This window comes from Schistocerca gregaria, chromosome 3 (assembly GCF_023897955.1).
Source record: "Schistocerca gregaria isolate iqSchGreg1 chromosome 3, iqSchGreg1.2, whole genome shotgun sequence".
Classification (NCBI taxonomy): Eukaryota; Metazoa; Arthropoda; class Insecta; order Orthoptera; family Acrididae; genus Schistocerca; species Schistocerca gregaria.
In genome coordinates this window covers 389,873,286-389,896,079 of record NC_064922.1, presented here as the reverse complement: position 1 = coordinate 389,896,079, position 22,794 = coordinate 389,873,286, and the positions used below count along the sequence as shown (strand labels likewise).

Genomic DNA, 22,794 nt, shown 5'->3' with positions numbered 1-22,794 from the left:
AGGGGTACAACGCTTGGGGTTATTCACGTAGCTCGGTGTGCTAGATACGTTTACAGACTGTGAGAAGTCTAGCGCTTTCTCTGTAAAGGTTTACCTTCTTGACAGAGATGCGCTTTCATATTGAGAAACGAAACCTTTTGTCTGCCGTAAAAGATCCACGCGTGAGCAATCTCTCCTGCGACTTTTACCAGTCCTGAGAGAACACACCGCCGCTTCATACGACAGCAGCACCATAGGGAGACGGCGGGACCCTTTCTCCGTTCAAGTATGAGTCGTCATTTGTGCGCAAACAGGTTCCGTCTACATTCATACTCTTCCACGTGGAAGACAGTAACTGCACTTTTGCAAATAATCCCTGACATTTCTGAAAGAAGAGTTCTTTATTCAGAGAAGTTTAGGGGAGGTGAAGGGTTTTTCAGTTGGTTCGGAAACCCCGTGGATTTTTTGGCATGCTTCATGAAGTCTTGTCTATGAATCTAGGGAAAATGTGCATTCCTTCTTGCATTCTTCTGTAAACGTATCGACAGGCACGATTATATTTGCAGTGGCTGTGTCTTGGAAATCAGAATCGAGCATGCTTTTGAAATAACAACTGGTGCCTGTCCAAGACACCGAGTCCTTGACGTTAGCGTAGAATTTTCGCACGACGAACAGCTTGGCATTCCCATTGTCTGCTAGATGCTACCTGTTAACACAAAAAAGACATGGCGCGCTAACTGTTGCACAGGCTGACCCACATAGCCTCAAAGAGCAGCTGAAGGACGGGCAGCTCCTACAAGACGGTCGCTGTTCGTGTTGCACAAGCAAGCTCCAGTTCCAGACTGAAGTGAGAACGGGCTGACCAAGAGCCGATTTGTCTCGCAGTACTCGCCTTTTCCAGGGGATTTCTTTTACTGTTCGCTACGTCAGCTGCCTGCACTGATCACACTTAAAAGTACTACATGGAAATACTTCACGTTACTAGCGTCTGACTTCTCCCACCGATTACCCACTCCTCTCTGCTGCTAACAATCATATAGCCATCTCACTCATTATACAATTACCAATTGTTTACAGTTCATGTTAACAAAACGTTTAATCCGCGACCATACTCTTTCATAAATATACATATACTACCACACACACACACACACACACACACACACACACACACACACACACACACACACACACTCCCACATCACAATTCCTTCTGTGTCCATCACATACACACACTCACTCCCACATCACAATTCTTAATGTTACATTTCTTCTGTGTTCATCACTGAGGCTTTATTGGCTTGATTGATGGATTCATTACGCGTTTTCGTATCTTCCTGGAGAGCAGAGTGTGGTTAATATCATTTCGCTCTCCGTACTTAACAACATGATGAGTCCACCCTCCTAATAAGGTATAGTGCGGTTGTTTGATGATGATGCTGTGGGGTACGGTAAGGTGTCGAAGTTGAGTGAATGTAGGAGGATACAAGACGACTTAGATAGAATTTCTAATTGGTATGATCAGTGGCAGCTGGCTCTAAACGTGGAAGAATGTAAGTTAATGCGGTTGCGTAGGAAGACCAAGTCTGTGATTTTCGGATACTCTATTACTAGTGTCCTGCCTTACACAGTACAGAAGTTTAAATATCTGGGAGTACCGTTGCAAAGCGGCAATAAATGGAATGAGCATGTGAGAACTATGGCAGGGAAGGCGAATAGTCGACTTCCATTTATTGGGAAAATATTAGGAAAGTGTGGTTCATATGTAAAGGAGGCGGCATGTAAGACGCTGGTGCGACCTATTCTTGAGTACTGCTCGAGTGTTTGGTACCCGTAACAGGTAGGATTGAAGAACGACAACTAAACAATTCAGAGGCGGGCTGTAGATTTGTTACCGGTAGGTTCGAGCAACATGTAAGTGTTACGGAGATGCTTCGGGAACTCAAATGGGAGGAAGGCGACGTTATTTTCGAGGCGACCGCTCGGGACAAGCGGGAAATCCGGGTTCGATTCCCGATCCGGCACAAATATTCATTGACGTCTTTCCATTATATAGGTGATGTTGTCCATATTCGCAACTGTGAATACATTTCGTGTATATCATTACCGTGAAGGCCTCAGCAGCGTTTTATCCACATGAAAATAACTTCGTTGTTTCACTTCACACACGTTATGATCTTAAGCATGAGGGGATTGTTATATCGTATTTTAGGATCGCCGGAGGGATAGCTATCGATACAGTGTGCTTACACGTAGTTTCCCCAAAACTCTTAAGGCAAATGCTGGGATAGTACCCTTAAAAGGAAAGCTACGATTGTCTCTTCTCCCCCCCCCCCCCTCCCCCCAAGTCCAAGCTTGCAGTCCAACTTTAATGACAGACAGTTGACGTTCGACGTAAGTAAATGTAACTTATTGTGCATGAATAGGCAAAGAGGTCCTCCACTTTACGATTACGCTACTAGTGATTAACTACTGGAAAAACTGGGGTAAAATCCTTAGAAGTAACCGCTCGAACCGATGTAGTGTGGAATGACCATGTAAAACAAATTCTCGGATAAGCACGTCAGGCTGAAAGGTTGCTTAGGGAAATTTAGTTACCTTATAAATCACTTGTATGGGAGTGTTACCACGTTGGATTAACAGCAAATATCCAACGGAGAGCGGTTACTAACCTAGAGAGCGTTACAGGAGAAACGTTGTGCGCAACGGAGAGTTTTAGTACTGAAATTCTGAGAATGTACGCTCCAAGAAGTCTAGCAACGTATTACTTTACCTCGCATATGACTCGTGAAATTAACATTGCGGGAAGTCAGAGAATTATGGAGGTCTATCGACCATCGCTCTACCGACGGCCTATTTGCGAATGGAACAAGGAGGTCAGAGATTATATTCGGAACAGAAGTACCCTCCGCACACACCATAAGGTGGTGTGTAAGTCTGTATATGTAGACGTAGATTCTTTACTTCTTTCCTGTGTTAAGTGTGCCACACCGACGCTGCCAAGTGTTTCTGTTCCCTATAACGGCCTCTTGAGCTGTGGGTTCAGCTAGACGCTCTCTTCCTGGGAGATCTGAGCGCTTACCGGTTCGGCTGGACCGTCAGAGCGGGACCGACTTCCAGCCAAGCGAAGTGCGGCGATCCAGTCCGGAAACAGCGGAGAGCGGCCAACCGCGCGCCACTAGTTTCCGGGAACAGAACACCAGCCGTGGCACGTAACGGCACCACGCTAGCTGCCGCTATACGGGGTGTAACTGTTCGCACTTCCATTTCGCCACTCATTGTCCCTCTCGTACTGCACACTGGAGTCATGTTCTCACGTAGCCGACTGAGCGATGTGGCGCAGTGGTTAGCACACTAGACTCGCATTAGGGAGGACGACGGTTCCAACGTGCTTTAGATTTTCCGTGATTTCTCTAAACCCCTTCACGGAATATCTGGCTTTGTAGGACATTCAAATGCGACAGTGGCCCAATGTTGGAGTAATGGGAACGTGACAGCGGTCACATTACTCATCGAGTTCCCGCCAAACCACGTCTGATCACTAGAAGGGAGGATTGTGTATTTCGTTCAAGCATATCGTAACCGTACACACATGCGTCTGACATCCGAGAACTAGTAATGCGTTCTCTGCGACATTCTGTGTCATCCCGTACCATTTGTCGAAGATTAGTAGAATGTGGATGGGGTATTACCGTCCCATGTCCGTCCCTGGTAGCTGAGTGACAAGCGCGACGGAATGTCATACCTAAGGGCCCGCGTTCGATTCCCAGCTGGGTCGGAGATTTTCTCCGCTCAGGGACTGGATGTTGCGTTGTCCTTATCATCGTCATTTCATCCCCATCGACACGCAAGTCGCCGAAGTGGCGTAAACTCGAAAGACTTGTCCGAGGCAGGAGTCTAACCTGCGACCGTAGAGGTCGTGCGGTTCCAGTCTGTAGCGCCTAGAACCACTCGGGCACTCCGGCCGATTGTAAATTTCACTCGAATAAGTAGTCACCGCAATAGCATCGTTTCTTCCTTCCTTCTTGGGTGGTCCAGTTGTTTTGTCAAGTAGTGTATGGTTCTTTATTTTCTTAGTATATGTTTCATCTGTATCTACAGCGAATTTCATCCTGTAGTTTCATCTGAATGTTGAGTAAAATGCTTCTCCGCTGTTTCACACCATGCAGCTTGAGAGCGGATGTCAAATGCATCTGTGTTACTGGGCAGTTTGGCTTGATCTTTGGCCCCGAAACTTGCTGACAAAGTTATTGGTTCGCTGCAGAGCTCATTATCGCGGCATAGAGATGAGTTGCAAACTAGAAAATTAGGGAGCACTAACCCAGCTGTGTGGAGCGAGCGACTGCTTGCAGTGCGAGGAAGCATTCCGGTCATCGGCAGAAGCTGTTTAGAGGCACCACATAAAACCTGACAGAATGCTGGGACGAGAACATTCCTCTCATAATGAGCAGGAGCTCAGTATTTTAAATTCTGCGCTACGCCACCCATCATCTATAATTGCTGCCAATGGTTGATGAGCAACCGCAGCTTATGTCATGCACCAGAGCCGCTAGCGTTCTACCATCCGTTGGTTGTCGGAAAATTACAGACACGGACATAGGTCTATGCGGCTTCAGTGGGAAAGTTCCGCTGCGGGCTACGCTTTCAAAAAGTGCGTTTTCCCTTTGTCGCAAGCCACAGGAGGTGTTTCTAGCGCAGACAGAACGGAGAAATTTCGGCCACCCGCACACCGCTAAATGAGACGGAAGTTACTTGGCCTACAGTGCGGGCACCACTTCCCTGAATAACGCAAGGTCTCTGACCGGGCAGGTTACGTTCCTGTAGAGTGTGACGAGAAATCTGTCTTATTTTGCTTTCTAGATTCTTCTGTTAACAGCCTAGAAAAAACTGTGACTTATATACCCCATTGAATTATCACTATTCGAAATTTCTATGGAGTTCGGGGATTGAGACGTACGTAAAATTTTTGTGAACGTCGCCGTGCTACGAAACATTTAAGGCAGCTGACAGGTGTTACGCCGTACACACTATAATAAAGTAAATAAATACGCATGTACATATAACTATAATTGAATCGAAGCATCAACAACTTAAGAATTTTTCAGCTCTGTTAGTCCTCGTGTGGTATCAGCTCTTGAAAAACATATGCCTTGAGTCCTTTTTGTCCCCATAGTGGTTCTAGCAACTTAATGGCGATCAAATGTAAAATATCTCCAAAAAAGTAATAATGGTTTATTGAGAGACCCATTCACAATGTTGAAATGACAACTCCATAGTTCCTTACGTGTAAGTTGTAATTATGTACTAGCTATGTTTGATATATATATATATATATCTTCCCTTGTCTGTAACTGTGATCTAAGGTGATTTGGAACATATGCAGTTTTACATGTTACATTTCTTGAAACCTGTTTGCGCACATCAGGTGGTACTATGTCATATGTAATCTGTCCACTTCTAGATACAAGAGTGAGCATATTAGTTTCGTGAATACCATTACCATCTTCTCCACATTCACTCACATCCACTTCTTCTCCGGCCTGCATATCTTCCTCTATCATATCTACATTAGCATCACTCTTATCATCATTTCCAAAAATTGATTCATTATGGCTATCATTCCTCCGTAAATCTGCTAAAGTCTGTACGAGACTGTAGCCCCTTTCAAATCCTATATCATCATCCATGGCGAATAGAATATAACACCACGTCTTACTTCAACAAAACGCAATTCCTAACTGTGAATTTGCCATAACAATGCACGTATATGTACTTTCTACAGATTTCTTACAACAATTGACATATAAACGTCGATTAAAAGGTGCATTGTTCCCAAGTTTTAATTTTCGCAATGAAGTTAAAAATAATATTGAAATCAGGTATTGTATACCTGGGGTACTGATTCTATAGCAAAAAAATTCAAATCATTGTACTATGAACTGTGGTACAACCAAAAATATTTTACTCAATTATAATAAAAAGTCCATAAGAAGCATGCTGGAAGATGAGAAGACTACGTTCATATTAATACTATTTATTTGTAGTTAAAGAAGCGTTGGGGTATAGAAAGATCCCAGACACCCTGCAGGGGATAGAACGGTAATATTGTCATCAACATGATGTGTCACTGAAATGGCTTACCCAGAAACTCTGACGTAGACCTCAGTGCAGTCGGGCATTTTTCAGATTGACAAATCATTGCCAGAAATGGAAGAAGCGATAAGTAAGAAAAAAATTCGTTTGATCGGCTGGGTGTCGAACTCTGCACTTTTGAATTTTTAATCTCACATTTATCCAATAAACCAGTCAGCAACCGCAACTCTCTTACAATTACTCATTCTTCTTTTTGTTAGCATTTACCCCTTCTGGTGTGGGTTACGCTATACTCAGGTTCGGCAAATTTATTTTTTTTTAACTTTCGGCCGAATGCCATTCTTATCACCGCAGTCGTCTGTTTCTTGAGATAGACAAGTCTGTGAATCGTTTAAACTTAGTTCTGCGTATGATCGTATTTGTACTGTTTATGTGTCGCATTTTCTGAGACCAGCCCAGCATTGGCATAATCAAGCATGGGAAAACCGCCTAAAACCTCTCTCAGTCGGGCCGGTGCAGCAGCTTCGGTCGTTAATCCGCCGCGTGGTCTCTGCCTGGATCTGCCTCGCCTTCTAATCTCCCAAATTAGCGCCCTCTGGGCTGTACGAGTAGGTTCTTTGTACGTAAGTTCAATAAACACAACAGCTACACATAACAGAGACACTACTCATCAAAAATATATCCTCCTTCAATATTTACAATACTCACCAACGCTGCGATAATTTTACATTTCCGCGACTGTAGAAATCACATGGTTTTGAGGAGAAGAACTCGTCGGTCCATTTTCGTCCGGAAAGGAAATTCCTTGCCGCGTGGGATTAGCCGAGCAGTCTTAGGGTCTGCAGTCATGGACTGTGCGGCTGGTCCCGGCGAAGGTTCGAGTCCTCCCTTGCGCATGGGTGTGCGTGTTTGACCTTAGGATGATTTAGGTTAAGTAGTGTGTAACCTTAGCAGTTAAGTCTCACAAGATTTCACACACATTTGAATTTTTTTTTTTTTTAAATTCCTTGAAGGTTGTTCGATAGCGCACAGAAAAAGTGAAAATCTTATCGTGGAATAGCACCACGCAGCCTTCCTGGTCGTTGTTATTGGGTTGCGTCTGCAAGACGTCTCAGCTGTTGACAATAAATGTCAGCAGTGATGGTTACGCCTCGAGAAGAAATTCGTAGTACACCACACCGTCGCTGCTTCACCAGACGCATAACATTATCTTTTCTGGATATGCGCACGTCTTCGTACGGGGAGTTTCTGCTTTGTTTGGGCTCCACCATTGCTTTATTTTCCTTATGATAGATTTTCTCGTCACCAGTAACGACACAGGATAGGAATGGTTGGTACTGTTTACGAACCAAATGATGACGAGCAAGCAGAGATGCACAGATGGGCACCCGCTGATTTTTGTGATTTTTGCTCACAGCATGCGGTACCCATACACCTGATTTTTGAACGTTCCCCATGCAAGCAAATGACGTAGGATTTTGGAACGATCACAGTTCATCACATTTGCCATTTCTCGAATACACTGGCGTGGATCATTATGGATTAATGAGTTTAAACGATCTTCATAAAATCCCGAAGATCTCCTGAACGTGGACAGTTACTAATGTCCAATAGATCATCCTTGAAAAGGAAAAAACCATTTTCTGGGCAAGCTCTGTCCAATGACAAATGGCTCTAAGCACTATGGGACTTAACTTTTGAGGTCATCAGTCCCCTACAACTTAGAACTACTTAAACCTAACTAACCTAAGGACATCGCACACATCCATGCCCGAGGCAGGATTCGAACCTGCGATCGTAGCTGTCGCGCGGTTCCAGACTGTAGCGCCTAGAACCGCTCGGCCACCCCGACTAGCTGTCCAATGACATTTGCTGCTGTCATCCCTCTATTCATCTCAAGCAGAAGACTATGTCGGAACTGGTCCGATTTCTTCACTTGGCACTACATTTTCTAGCGTCCACAGTTACACTCACTGTGTCCACATGACAAAACGACAATGTGTAAACTGAAATAGCAACAGCGAACTGCAAATAAAAAATGACAATCGATAAATAAGCCCGTAGCAACCGGAATACCAACATGCACCAACCCATTAAATAATTTTTCCCTATGCACTTTTGCTTCACAGAATCATCCAGGCATGATTAGCAGGACGAAGAAAATTCGAGTTGGCGAGCACTTGGCGTATCGTGTTTGGTAAAACTTAAAGACATTCAGGAACCTCTATTGCAGACAGAACGGCTATGCATTGGTTCGGTGTCAGAGGACTGGGAGTTTTCCACATTGTGCTCCAGTGTTTGCTACCAGGAGTCATTAAGACGAATACGCGTTTCATCACCTGAAACGGTCGAGAGATGCAACTGCTTCAAGTCCCTTAAGCTTGCAGCAGACCTCCACTTGTACTTCATTTTTCAACTGCATAACTACTCTGCAATTTTTTCTTAAATGTTTGACAGAATGTTCGTAGAACCATTTCTGCATCTACGTACATACTCCGCAAGCCACCATATGTACCACTACTAGCCATTTTCTTTCCTGTTCCACTCACAAACAGACCGACGGAAGAACGACTGTCTGTGTGCCTCCGTGTGAGCCCAAATTTCTCGTATTTTATCTTCTCGGTCCTCAAGTGGACTGTATGTTGGCGGCAGTAGAATCGTTCGGCAGTGAATAGTGTCTCTCGGAGAGAAAGTGGGCTTCCCTCCGGTGATTCCTGTTTGAGTTACCGAAGCATCTCTGTAATACTTACGTGTCGTACCAACCTACTGCTAACAAATTAACAGCCCACCTCTGAATTACTTTGATGTCTTCCTTTAACCCGACGGGTGCACACTGTTTCTCGACCGTTCTGCATGTGGGAAAAATGAAACAAAATTTTCCATACATGCTCTGATATCTCTTAAATTATTGGAATGTTCGTTTCTTCCTATGTAGATAAGAACCAATAAAATATTTTGTCATTCGGAAGCGAAAGCTGTGATTGAAATTTCGTGAAAACATCTCACTTTAAAGAAAAACGGCTTTGTTTTAATGATTGCCACTCTGGTTAGCGCATCATATCAGTGACACACTCTTACCCCTCCTTCCCCCCATTTCACAATAATACGAAACGAACTGCCCTTCCTCGAACGTGCTTCGTCAATCCCGTCTGGTATGGATCCGATAGCGTGCAGCAGTACTCCAGAAGGGAAAGGACAAGCGCAGTGTTGGCAGTCTATTTAGTAGATTTGTTGATGCGTGTCGTGTACGATTGATTGAGTGCCATGGTCATCGTATTACATTGAAAAATGTCTGACATCTCTGCCAGTGCACCCAGTCTAGCAAAGTAATCGTCTGCAAGAGTTGCTAAGTTAATCGACATACCTTTCGAAGCGATGTTGCGGGCACTTGTTTCCTCCTGTTTCAGAGTAATATTCGTTAGTTTTCAGTACCTAAATGATGATTATTTATCATATAACTGTTGCTGCGTTTAGTAAGTTTCTACAAGGAAGACCTATAGACGAACAGTTGCGGTTTTTCTTTGTGTAAAGCCTATGTATGGTATAAATATAAAGGGCTCGATAGTCAGTAATACACACATAATGATGAACATACGATGAAAGCATCAGCTAATTTCTGACCGGTCCTTCTGCTGCCGCTCAACTTTATTCCTTCTTGCGTCATTCCTATGGGTTATTGCATCGCTAAGGAAATGAAGTCGGTTAGTATCGAGTCTTTCCCTTCCACAAAAGGTATATGTTATGAAGTGAATTAAACTGTATTGAAATGAAATGAATGGGTTGATAGGGATGAAACCGTTGACCTGAACGGATATCAATGAAAACCGTTCAGGTGTGGTTAACTTGAAACGTAATGAGTATATATTGCAAGCTGAAAATTTCTGCTAGATCGTGAATCGAACCCTAATATCCTGCTTACTGTCATGCATCTAGCTTCAACTAACATTCCGCGTTCAATGTTAATTCCTGCAGTGCTGATGTAGTCACGATATAAGATTTTTCGGCTGTTTCCGGCGAGTTCTCCCTCGGGCATGGGTGTGTGTGTGTTTGTCCTTAGGATAATTTAGGTTAAGTAGTGTGTAAGCTTAGGGATTGATGACCTTAGCAGTTGGGTCACATAAGATTTCACACACATTTGAACATTTTTTTAAGTTTTTCACATGGATCACCTAATTACAAACAACAGCTGCGCCAAAGCATTGTCCTTTTACACATTTTGTACGCGATATTACCGCCATCTGTATGTGTGAATATCGCTATCCCATTAGTTTTGTCGCCTTAGAGTATATTAGGTTTGGTATATCTGAACAGTTTTTTCATATATCGTTTCAAGTGACTACATTTTCGTTTCTTTTTATTTATACATCCTTGCAAGATGAGGATAATCTGGGCCTCTTTTACATCTGAGCAAGTTTTCTATATACTTCACTTTATATTTAAAATTTACATGTAATATGTACCATTTAGAAATTACAGTGACATAAAATGTACAAGACAAATTACGAGCAGGTATATTTAAACTTTAAGCGCAAGCAGGAGTTGACACGAGAGAAGAGGTGGAAGGGTTAGAGAAAGATGAAGTGATGCAACACAGGTAATGAAGGTAATGGAAAATAAAGTGTCGTGTACTGTGTGCGACAGTGACGATGACCAAATACATTGTTTTACACTCACCAGGGCCTTCACTTCATATCTGTGCAGTTATTTCAAATTTTATAGGATCATACGCAAAGGAAAATTTCACTTGAGTTCACATGTATTTAGCGTCTTAGGAACATCGCCAGAACCACAAATGATACTTGCAGAATGTCAGTGCGATTGTTGTAAGGGGGAGTAGGACGTCAAACGGGCCGACTTGGAGCAGGAGAGGCATCAAAGGACATTTTCATTTCCAGTGACTATACTTTTACAAATAAATTCATAAGACTTTTACAGCATCACCAAGAAGGATTCAGGATACACACTCATTGCAGTGGAAGTTCGAAAACATAACAAATTAAATTTTTTTACGTGTAAAATTTCATCATTTTTTACACTTACTAATGGCTGCATTTGTTGCTATAGGTACACTTTTCTTCATAAGTTAGAGAGATTCATCGATGAATTTTCCACAGCATACATACCATACTTACAGGTGTATGAAACTCTAGAATTTATTACATTTATGAAAAAACGAATGAGCTGTTATATTTTAAACATCATGTTTAGAAAAAACATAAATTTTATAGTTAATTACCTCAATTTTACCACAGTTTTTAATAGATCTGGAAAATTCTAGAGTTTCATACACCTTTAAGTATGGTTTGCATGCTGCACAAAATTCCTACTAATGAAGAAAAGTGTACCTATAGCAACAAATGCTGCCATTAGTAAGTGAAAAAAATGATGAAATTTCACATGTAAAAAAATTATTTCGTTATGTTTTCGAACTTCCACTGCTAAGACTTTGAATTCTAAATCCTTCCTGGTCATGCTGACAAAGTTTTATAAATTTACTTGTAGTAGTATAGACAGTGGAAATTGAAATGTCCTGTGTTGCCTCTCCTGCTCCAAGTCGCCCCGTTTGACGTCCTTCCCCCTTAATGTCATCCCTTTCATAAGACACGCTGAAGGCCGGTGTTGAACACTAGAGTAAGGCAGAGTGCAGATGGTGTGGCGCTGTTGCTGACGGAGCTCGCGCTGTCGCTGTTGCAGGCGTACCAGAAGCCAATGAGGTCGACGGCGGTGCAGGTGGCGCGCATTGCGGCCGTGACGCTGGTGCTGATGAGCTTCATCCTGGGCTCGTTCATCCTGGCCGCCTCCTGGATCCAGGCCGCGCGCTCCTGCGAGCTCCAGCTCCAGCTGCAGGAGGACTTCTCTCGCCAGCAGGTACTGTACCCTCACCTGTCTACTGCCTACCGTCCCCCTCGTGGAAGAACGTTACGTACTGGACAGCAATGGGTCGCGAGTGTCCGGACACCTACCGAGGGCGCGCTGTGATGCATCCCAGTGTGTGTAAGAGCAGGCACGTGCTCAAAGCTTCAGTTCTGCCAGTACCTCCCTCCTACTTCCGAAATTTCGTGTGAGCACCCTCTCATATACAAGGTGTCCCAGTTCTGTTATTACTGCTTGTGTGGCAAGCTGTGCCGTGACAATCTGTGAAGTTTCAACTACAGCCGTATAGAAGATCAAAGCACTAGCTTCACTGCAGCAGGTGTCCTGGTTGCGAATGTAACAGTACGTGTCTGGCACTGGCCGTGGAGCAGCGAGGCAACATCAAGCTTTTTGGGTCCTCCGTCGTTCATGGTGAGAATTCATCGAACCGAGAGGCAGGTTCCTGGTTGCTCCTCCAAGACAATGACCCAGCCCGAAAAATGGAGATTGTGTGCGAGATTTGGCCAGCAAATCGATCACAGTTCTGCATCGCCTGCCGTATACCCGGATTTGGTCCCAGCCGACCTCTGGTTGTCCGCAAATTGAAGTTGTCAATGAAAGGACACTATTACGATGCAGTTGAGAACATCGAAGAAGACTGTACTGTGGTACTAAACGCAATTCCAAGAAATGACAATAGTGGTTGTTTGAAAACACCTTTAAAACGTTTTTAACTGTGTGTTGATTCAGGGGCAGATTGTTTTGAATAAATACAGTGATTCTGTGAAGATATCTAGCGGGTCAGTCCTAGTTGTTGTGCTTTATCACGTTGAATCGAGCAGAGGAATACATAATGGATAGACGGGATATATGGTGGCATATCGAGAAAATATTTGTGTTTAGGAATCGTTGGAGATTGTCATACGGAGGGGACAAGAAGACATTCTTTGGAGTTTTGCCTTTTCTACCATGTTTTGTTAGATCATACGTCAGAAACTCATATAAACGTGCTCATACATCTCTTTGGTGTCAACTGTTTCGTGACATCTTGCAACTAGTATTCCTATCGTTCATCAAGGAGCAGCGAAGAGTGGGATCTCGCTTGCATCCCTTTGCCACAACAATTTTACATGCTTTATCATGCTCTCTCTGCACTTATCTCGTATTTCTAGAAAATATCACATGTACCCTTCAGCTTCTGATCCCTCAGTTGTGGAATCTCACGATAAGCTGAGATAATTTTCCTCTTACTCTGTAAACGTGTGCGGCGGAACATCAACATAAACAACGTCCGAATCTTGTCAAATTGACCGTCAATCAAAATTTCTCTCGAACATGTCAAACACAGTATACGTTTGACAAACACATGAATCAAAGCCGCACAGGTAAGTAATTTAAAAATTCGTAATTTTTGAAATATTGTTTGATGGATTACTAGGACCCTTAAGATCAGGACGGTGCTGCAGGAGTTGAGTAGAAAGGCGGAACAGAGCGAGCGCAGCGCTCGGGACGCCCTTGTTGTTGGGCAGGGGAGGAGGGGGCAGTGGAGGGGGGAGCGCTGGCTGGCACGGCGGACGTTGCGTAACTCGGCGAAGATCCCCCCAGCTTGCGAAACCGGTTGGCCTCGTGTTCCTCCGATAGTTACGGCTGCCTGCACCGCGCCACCAGTTTCTCCAGTGCTGGATCTGCCCTTTTGTAACCATTTTGCTCTTTTACCTGCCGCAGCGCAGCCGAGCAGATAGCTTTCTTTGCTAGAAGGTGTCTGGCGAACTGCTAGTGTTGCCTTTCTTCTGGAACAGTACTTCCACGTGACGCAGAAGGCAAGTAGATACCGGCGCCCAGGTTGTTGCCGGGTTCCCTGTCGCCCGGCAGGCGTTCAGTACATTGCCGCACTGCCACCTAATGAACAAAACACGGGCGTAGTGAATACGAGTATCAGACCAGCTGTGTGATTGGACTGAACAGTTCCTAGAAAATAGAACAAAGCCTGACGTTCTCAACGAACTTATGGTGTATCATACGGTGTGTTATAGGCAGTGCTTTTTTTCTAAAGAAAAGTTTGAGGGTACACCGACGTTGGATATAATGCAGCGAAATTTACTTATAACTAAAGCATGTGATACCACCCGTCTGCTTTTAGCCATGACGTCATCAACATGTCGAACTACCAAAAAAATAAAATAATAAAATAAAAATAAATATAAAAAAATTAAAAATGGTATCGGCCTCTTCAGTTGACTTTACTACAAGTCAAATGAAGCCGAGAAACACCCAAACATACAAGAGAATGTGGTATCGAACACTTCAGTTTACAATACCTCAAATGAAGCATGCGATTCCCACCAGCCCCTGAACAATAAAAGAAAATGGTATCTTACTCTTCAATTGACCTATAATACACCTCAAATGAAACAAGTGAGTCCAATCAGCCCTCCGACATACAAAACAATACAAGGAAATATTACCGAACACATAATTTAACCTATAAAACACAACTTAAAGAAACAATACAACAAAAACCATCCACACCTATCACTGGTATCGCTCGTATTGCAATTACTAACACGAAACAATGAAATAAAAAATTTACGTCCGTTAAGTAAATCTTTGGCACTCTTCCAAGTTCTCAACATCGTAAAAAAATTACTTTATCGACGAGAAAGTTTAGGGGTACGCATCCCCCAGCGTTCCCCCAGAAAAACAGCACTGGTTGTAGGACAACAAGTGGCGCAGTGTGTAACTTGAGGCTTTTCGCGGATGATGCTGTTGTATACACAGAAGCCGCGAAGCCACAAAACGCTAGAAAACTGTCGCGAAATGCAAGGACGACTTCGCAGGTAATCGACGCATGGTGCAGAGATTGACAGTTGACCTTCAACATAAGGAAATGTAATGTTTATCTCAAGCATATCCCGAAATACCCATTTTTGTAAGATTAAGCGATTGCAGAGCAATAACCGGCAGAAGTTACATTCATTGCATATCTGGGAGTATGTGTGCGGAACGATTTGAAATGGAACGACCACATGAAACTAATCGGGGGAAAGGTAGATTCCACACTGAGATTCCTCGAAAAAATGTTCAGCAAGTGTAGTACACCCACGGACCAAGTAGCCTACAAAACAGTCGCCGGATCAGTGCTTGAATATAGCTCGTCAGTCTGGGAGACGTACCAGATGGGGTTGATAGATGAAACAGAGAAGATACAAAAAAGAGCAGACCGTTTCGTCACATGTTCATTTGCCAAGCGTGAAACCGTCGCGGATATTCTCAACCAACACCAGTGGCAAACGCTACAAGTATAGCGTTGTGCATCGCGGTGTAGGTTACTGTTAAAATTTCAAGTGCATACTTTCCTACAACAGTCAAACTATAAATTGCTTCCTCCTGCATATATCTAGTAATTAGAGCCTAAAGGTAAACATGAAAGAGATTCGAATTTGCACGGAAGCCTACCAATAATTATTCTTCCGGCACACCATTCTTGAGTGGAACAGGGAAGTACGGGAGTGTCAGTGGTAGGCAGAGTACCCTTCGCCACACACCATTAAATGATTTGCGGACTGTAAATGTAGCCTCTCCACAGATACCTCTTCGATGTGGTTGCATTTACTGTAGGGCTATCTGTGACTTTAAGGCACAGAAACCTCACCACCGCGCAAAGGTCCATAGTTCCTTAGGGTGTGGGATTCATTTCTTCTTCTTCTAGTGTCTCTCCCTACCGAATGTTGGTGACCATCACAATCAATTACATTTGCTTGTTCTAAAAAGTTCCCCGCTCGAGTGTGATGTTCATGTCCTTGAGTTAACGAGGAAAGATGTTCCTCTTTTTCCTCAACCTCTTTCAGCAGGTATCTTTCCTTGAAGAATATTCTGAAACAATTTATACTTGTTTACATTCCATATGCTTGGCCGTCTTTTACTGTGTTTGCGGAGAATGCCACTGCTAGTAATTTCATCTGTTCATGGCACTCTTGTCTTACTCATGTACAACCACACCGAAAATGCCTCAAGTCGTTTGCCTGTCGCCGCGGTCGACGTCCAGGTCTCAGCTCCATGCAAAAGGATGGAAAATATGTAGCAATGGGGAAAATCTAATTTGGTCTCCATTGACAGATTACGCCTCTTGAAAACATTGGTCTTATTATAAAAGGCGGCTCTGCCTTTCTCGGCGCGGACTTCAATTTCTTGCGTGTTATCCCATTTGTTGTTAATGTTAGTTCTCTCGTTAAGTAAGTTTACCATTAATGTTTGGATGGCAGTTTGGTATTCTTTCTTGTTGATGATCCTTAATTTTCTTTTACTTATGTTAATTTCTACAAGTGTACAATGCGCTGAGTTGCTTGCTGCAACTCTCGCCTTCTGACAGAAAACACCGTTGGGTAATTTCATAAAAACTTTCATTCCGGAAACAAACTGGGAACAAAATACCGCGAAACTTGAGGAGCTTTCATCAGCAGCAGCGGCCCGCGGATATTAGACCGCTGCCCGATTTCACAGAGCGGTAACTCCACAAATAGACACGGGGCATCACTCCGTGAAACACGATAGGCAGCCGCATCCTGGTGAAAGCGTGCCGTGCCAGCCAGCAGCGCCTGCTCTTAAGGCGGGGGCGGCAGGCGGATAGCCGTGAAGTGCTGGATATTCGTGCCGTCATTAACGGTACAGAGCGGGGCAATGAACAAGCAACAGTCAGTCCGCGGTTCATAAACGCGAAACAGCTTTGCTACGCCGCAGCATTTTTTTATAAGAACCGTCCCTCAAAGTGTTTCAAATACTTGGGTAATTAAGATACGATGGGCATTCGAAAAGTAATGAAACACTTTTTTTTTCTTGCAAGCAGGTCGATTTTATCCATGATTCCAATACACCATATTATTCCCCACTCTTTTGGCTACAAAACTCTATTTTCAACATAATCATCGTTCAATCCCACCGTACTGGGAGACCTGTAGGCCCCCATAGTACCACTGTAAAAGTCGGCGTTGGAGCCAACGTCTTGCTGCGTCAACAATCTCCCTTCATCCACGTACTACTTCCGATGGAGTGCATCCCTCATTGGGCCAAGCAGATGGTAGGCGGACGGTGTAGTAGGGTGTATGAGGAAGAACTGTCCACTGAATTTCTGAAAGCTCTCCTCTAGTGAGCAAACTTGTGTGAGGACTTGCGTTGTCGTGGGCAAGGAGAAGTTCATCTGCATTTTTGTGGAGACGAAAGCGCTGAAGTCGTTTATTCAGTTTCCTGAGAGCAGCGCAATACTCTTCCGAGTTGATCGTTGCATTATGTGGGAGTACATCAAACAAAATAACTCCCTCACAGTCCCAAAATACATTCGCCATGACCATACTGGCTGAGGGTGCAACTTTGAACTTTTCCTTCAGGCGAAAAAAATTGTTCAAATGGCTCTGAGCACTATGGGACTTAACATCTGAGGTCATCAGTCACCTGGACTTAGAACTACATAAACCTAACTAACTTAAGAACATCATACCCATCCATGCCCAAGGCAGGATTCGAACCTGCGACCGTAGCAGCAGCAGCGCGGTTCCGGACGGAAGCGCCTAGAACCGATCGCCCACTGCGGCAGGCTCCTTCGGGCGAGAAATGGTGTGACACCACTCCATGGATTACAGTCATGTTTATGTCTGGAAGCGATCAACGACAAAAATTGTCACGATCAGCCTCCTAACGCGCAAGTAGTTCCGCACAAATGGTTCGTCGTTGCCCTTTACGGTCTTCTGTTAGGCGGTAAGGAATCCAGTGGGTGCACACTTTTGAGAACCCCAACAGATGGAAGAGCGTGTCACCACTACCAACAAGGCGTACAGTTGTGCAGCGAGGTGTTTGTAATGAGTCGATCACATGGAATGAGAGTGTCCGCACGTTTCAATGTTGCAGGGTCATAGCTGCGTGCGGCCGGCCGGCAGGCGGGAGATCGGACAGGTTTCGGCGGCCACGCTGCGATGATGACAGACGCCTCTAGGCAGAAATTCTGCAAGCGCCTATGAATGTCTAGGATGCTCCGGTTTTCCGCCAAAAGAAATTCAATGACAGCTCCCTGTCTGGAAGACATCTCCGTAACAGACGCCATTTTGAAGGCTATGTATAGCGCTGCCGCCTATCGGATCTTCTTGAAACTATAGGGGCTAAAGCTGGAATATCCCACGACACCAAACTACAAATTCTGCATTTTTAAACCGAAATTGAGCGAGGAAAAAATGTATTACATCACTTATTGAACGCCCCTTGTAAATATCTTGCAGGAAGAAATTAGGTTCTCATTATCGAAGATATGGACGAAGATATGGAAAGAAATAGGGATCGCCAAAGTGGATGCTGTATGTCCATCTGTTTACAGTCGCGTGTCCTGCCATACGGTGTGGATTTATAATAAACAAAATTACAAGCTTAGTCCTGAATAAAGCGTTTCCGGCTATGCGGCCACGTGCCGCTTTAAAAGAGGCGGAAACGTTTGTTTTATAACCAACATGAAGAATAGCCCACTTACATCTACATCTACATCTACATGGATACTCTGCAGATCACATTTAATTGCCTGGCAGAGGGTAACTTGAAACGTTTTACTGATGATAACAAAATGGATTAAATAGCTCTAAGCACTGTGGGACTTAACATCTGAGGTCATCAGCCCCCTAGACTTAGAACTAGTTACACCTAACTAACTTAAGTACATGACACGCAGCCATGCCGGAGGCAGGATTCGAACCTGCGACTGAAGATAACAACGGCCTCGGAAACCTGCGCTCGCGTACAAGATCAATCGATTCACCCGTCCTCCATATGTGGAGGCATCTGGAAGACAGTTATTTGTACCACTCAGTAATTCATTATGTGATGATATCAGGAGTGCCGACGTGGACTTGTAAAACAAAACCTCATGGAGATTATGGATGAGCCTTAGAAGGATCTTAACATGGTCATTAATAAATGAAAACTGAACAACAGACATAAAGATGGCATTCTTTCTTTTTTATCTGTACCCTGAAAGCCAGAGTTGTTTTGCTAATTCATATGCAGGATCCATTTTACTTCTTATATCATGAGAAAAATATAGCGTTCGGTATATTTATTACTCAGCGTTTCGTATCAATCTTCATATGAAGTCGCTTTTATTTTCACAAGTCCGTCTTGATCACATAGATTTCTTTACAAATGATTCAAATGGTTCTGAGCACTATGGGACTTAACTTCTAAGGTCATCAGTCCCCTAGAACTTAGAACTAATTAAACCTAACTAACCTAAGGACAACACACACGTCCATCCCCGAGAAAGGATTCCAGACTGGAGCGCCTAGAACCGCTCAGCACTTTTCTTAGGATTTACCGCGTTTTCTTTCCTATGTCGTCTGTTTTTCCTCTCTTAGTCAAATCCAGGCATTCAGCAGTATATAATTATTCTGGTTTTATAATAACATAAACGATAACGTAGCGCTGTGCTTTTGCTAGTGAGGAGATAAATCTCTTATTGTGCTCACCTTTAGTAAACTGAAAGGTTATTTCTATCTTCCTTGCCCTTAAATTATTAGCCTTCCAGCCACGACTGTTCTTCTGTATTACTTGTCCAAGGTAGACTGTATTAATTTTTTCTTGACTTACATTTACAAAACTTGGAGATCCTTTCTTGTTCCTCTTCTGTCGCCACGCCTTTACCCCCCGGGACGCAATATATGTACTCTAACTGCCTGTGTATAGTGTTAAGTCATGTGAAAGTGAGCGGCAGTTTTCTAAACGTTTGCGAAATGTGTAACTGAGGGATGACTTAGATGAGAGGTGAGAAACCGATAGTGCGTGCCATTCGTACTATTATCAGCGAATTTCTGTCCCTATTGCATTCGTGTGTTAAGCAAGGGAAAAATTCGCCTAGACCTCTTTTATTTTATTCTGATGGTGGCAGCAGACTTGTTGCCCAGTCTTCCTTGAATACTACTTCTCGAAACAACGTGGCCTTTTTTTCAAAGTTTGCCATTTAAATTTCCCAAGTACCTATGTTACAATTAACTGTGGGCTGTACCGGCCTATTGCCATCCTGCGAGTGGCGTTCAGTAAGTAATGCAACAAATTTTTTGATAATTGATTGCAATCCTCAGCTGCCGACAGGTGTTGTTCATGTACCTCGATGGCGACAGCTGAAAATGTGAGTCCCGGCCGTGACTCGAACCCGGGTTCGAGGTATATGAAGAACACCTGTCGGCAGCTGAAGATTTCAATTATTTATCATTTATTCTAGACAAGCTGCACGGTCGTCAATGGTATCTGTTCTTTCGAGAACAGTTACTACCTTCATATATATAACAAAATTATTCTCCACCAGTTTAGGTTGAAAAAAATGCGGAATTTGTTGTGGGAAATCGTGAAATATTTCCGCTTCTGCCTCTATTCTTTCATAAAGTTCTGATAAGTGGCGACGCTATACGTAGTCTTCAAAATGGCGTTTGTAACGGAGGTGCGTTCCAAGAAGAGAGCTGTCATGGAGTTTCTTTTGGCGTATAATCAAAGCATCGCAGATATTCATAGGCGCTTACAGAATGTCTAGGAGGCCTGAGACAAGAAAAAGCACGGTGAGTCGCTGGGCGAGGCGTCTGTCATCATAGCAAAAAGGTCGCGCACACCTGTCCGATCTCCCGTGTGCCGAGCGGCCGTACACAGCTGTGATCTAAGGAAACTACGGAAACGACTTCCTCGCCACAAAAATGCAAACGAACTTCTCCTTCTCCATGACAACGCGAGGCCTCACACTAGTCTGCGCACACGAAAGGAGCTCACAAAACTTCATTCGACTGTTCGTCCTCATCCAACCTAAAGCCCAGATGTCGCACCATACGAGTTCCATTTGTTTGGTCCAACGAATGATGCACTCCGCGGGAATCAGTATGTGGATTACGGGGAGGTCATTGAAGGTTGACCAGTAATGTGGTACCACAGGCTCTTTCCGTAAGGTGGCGTAAGGCCATCACATTGAACGGAGATTATGCTGAAAAAAAGGATTTTGTAGCCAAAAGAATGGAGAGTAATGTGGCGTGTTGGAATCCTGAATAAAACTATCTACTTTCAGGAGGAAAAAAAGTGTGTTGTATTACTTATTGAACGCCCGCCACAGCAGCGCCCTTGTAACTTCGAACGATTTGTACTGTCATGCTTATTTGACAAGAGCTCCTTGTCGTACTTGTAGGACTGATAGCAAGAGAAAGGAAGGAAGGGAGATTAGAGTGCAATCTCCCATTGCGAGTAAGCTCATTAGAGACTGAACCCAAGTTCAACTGAGGAACGATGGCAACGGAAACTGGCAGTGTTCTTTTCAGAGGAACCATCCCGGCATTTTATCTTCAGTGATTGAAGGATTCCACAGAAAACCTAAATCTGAATGCACGGATGGGGATTTGAGAAGTGCTTTGGTGCTCCCCCACCTCGCTCGGTACAAGAGAAACATATTGTGACACGTACACGGTCGACCGTAAGCTCTCTCTTCTTCCTTTTTACCTTAATAAAAATGCAAGAGACTTAGATCGACGCGCAGTTGAAAGATGTTATAACAGTCAGCGAACCGCAATGATAGACACGTTTTTATTCATATTCTTAAGGAAAAGTGTATGAAAGCAAAGTACAGGCAGTACAGGGGCAGGCGACAGACTGGTGAAGGGAGCTCGCGAATCGCTTTCTGGACCACGCCCTCGCTCTGAGTTAACCGAATGGTAGCATAAAAAATCATTATCTCTCCGCCTCGACAATGGCGGTTCCGACAAGGATTGTAAACTGCCGGTAAGTCTGACCTTGAATGGCAACGAGGTCTGTATACACTGGAGCTGAAGAGTGACGCTACCATTATTTACTAACAACCTGAGTCTTCCACAGGCACAAAAGCACTGCTATACAATTAAATGAGAATTTCCTTGCACGTTGTATGAGACTGGAGATGGATTGGGCGGACATGGGGAGCTAAGGGAAGAAAGAAGAAAAAGTAAGAAGTAGAAACAGAGAGAGAGAGATAAAAGGTGAGAGGAGTACTGTTGGAGATACATGTGTATGTAATATGCTGCGGCCAGAATATCATAACCGGCAGACAACGTTTGGAGCCAAGGATACCTAACTGCAGCACCGAGACGGTAAAAGTAATCACACTGCACTGGATCAGGATTGAGCCGAACTGTTTACAGTTATGGGCGTATCATTAAACCTAACGTCCGTCACGTAACTCACGTTTTCCGCTCCCTTTTAATAACTGTCCTTGTCATATCACGAAATGGTATTGTCTTTCGTCTCCATTTTCATTTTTGCCTTCGTGAACTAATGACCTTCCATCTACTCCTTTGTAATAAAGGTTTGTATTCAAAAATGGGCTGAATACTATAGGCTATTGTTATTGTTGATGCAGCTCTCCAGGCGAATCTATCTCGTGTAGGTCTTCCCATATATGCGTAACTAAAGAACCGTACAACCACGTGAACTTGCTTACTATGCTGAAGACTCTGCAGTTTTTCCCCCACGCTTCCCTGCATAATTAAATTGGTTATTGTTTGGAACCTCAGGATTTGTCCTGTTTCTTCATTCAATCGTATTTTGCCCTACCAAATCGGTTCAGTACCTCTTCGTTGTTTATCCTGTCTCGCTATCCAGTTTGCACTGTTTATTATCCACATTTCACTGGCACGTAAGCCAGAAGCGTCAATAACACACCATTTTTAATCCTGTAATAATTTTATATCCACTGAACTTGAATTGTTTTCATTATACTACGCTGATATTCAAGCTGTATACTTCAGTTGCGAGGATGGTCACAGCAACCATTTATTCTACACTCATGCTCATAAATTAAGGATAATGCTGATACATGTTGAAACAAAGCTCTGTTGG

General features: G+C 43.7%; 1 protein-coding gene across 1 annotated transcript in view; it reads left to right on the top strand.

The window, feature by feature from the left end:
- LOC126355954 (uncharacterized) overlaps positions 1–22,794 on the top strand; it is a 113,099-nt gene that overhangs the window by 41,542 nt on the left and 48,763 nt on the right. The window contains exon 2 of the mRNA XM_050006543.1: positions 11,767–11,940. Within this exon, the coding sequence (XP_049862500.1) occupies positions 11,767–11,940 (174 nt within the window). The remainder of the gene's footprint in view (positions 1–11,766; positions 11,941–22,794) is intronic.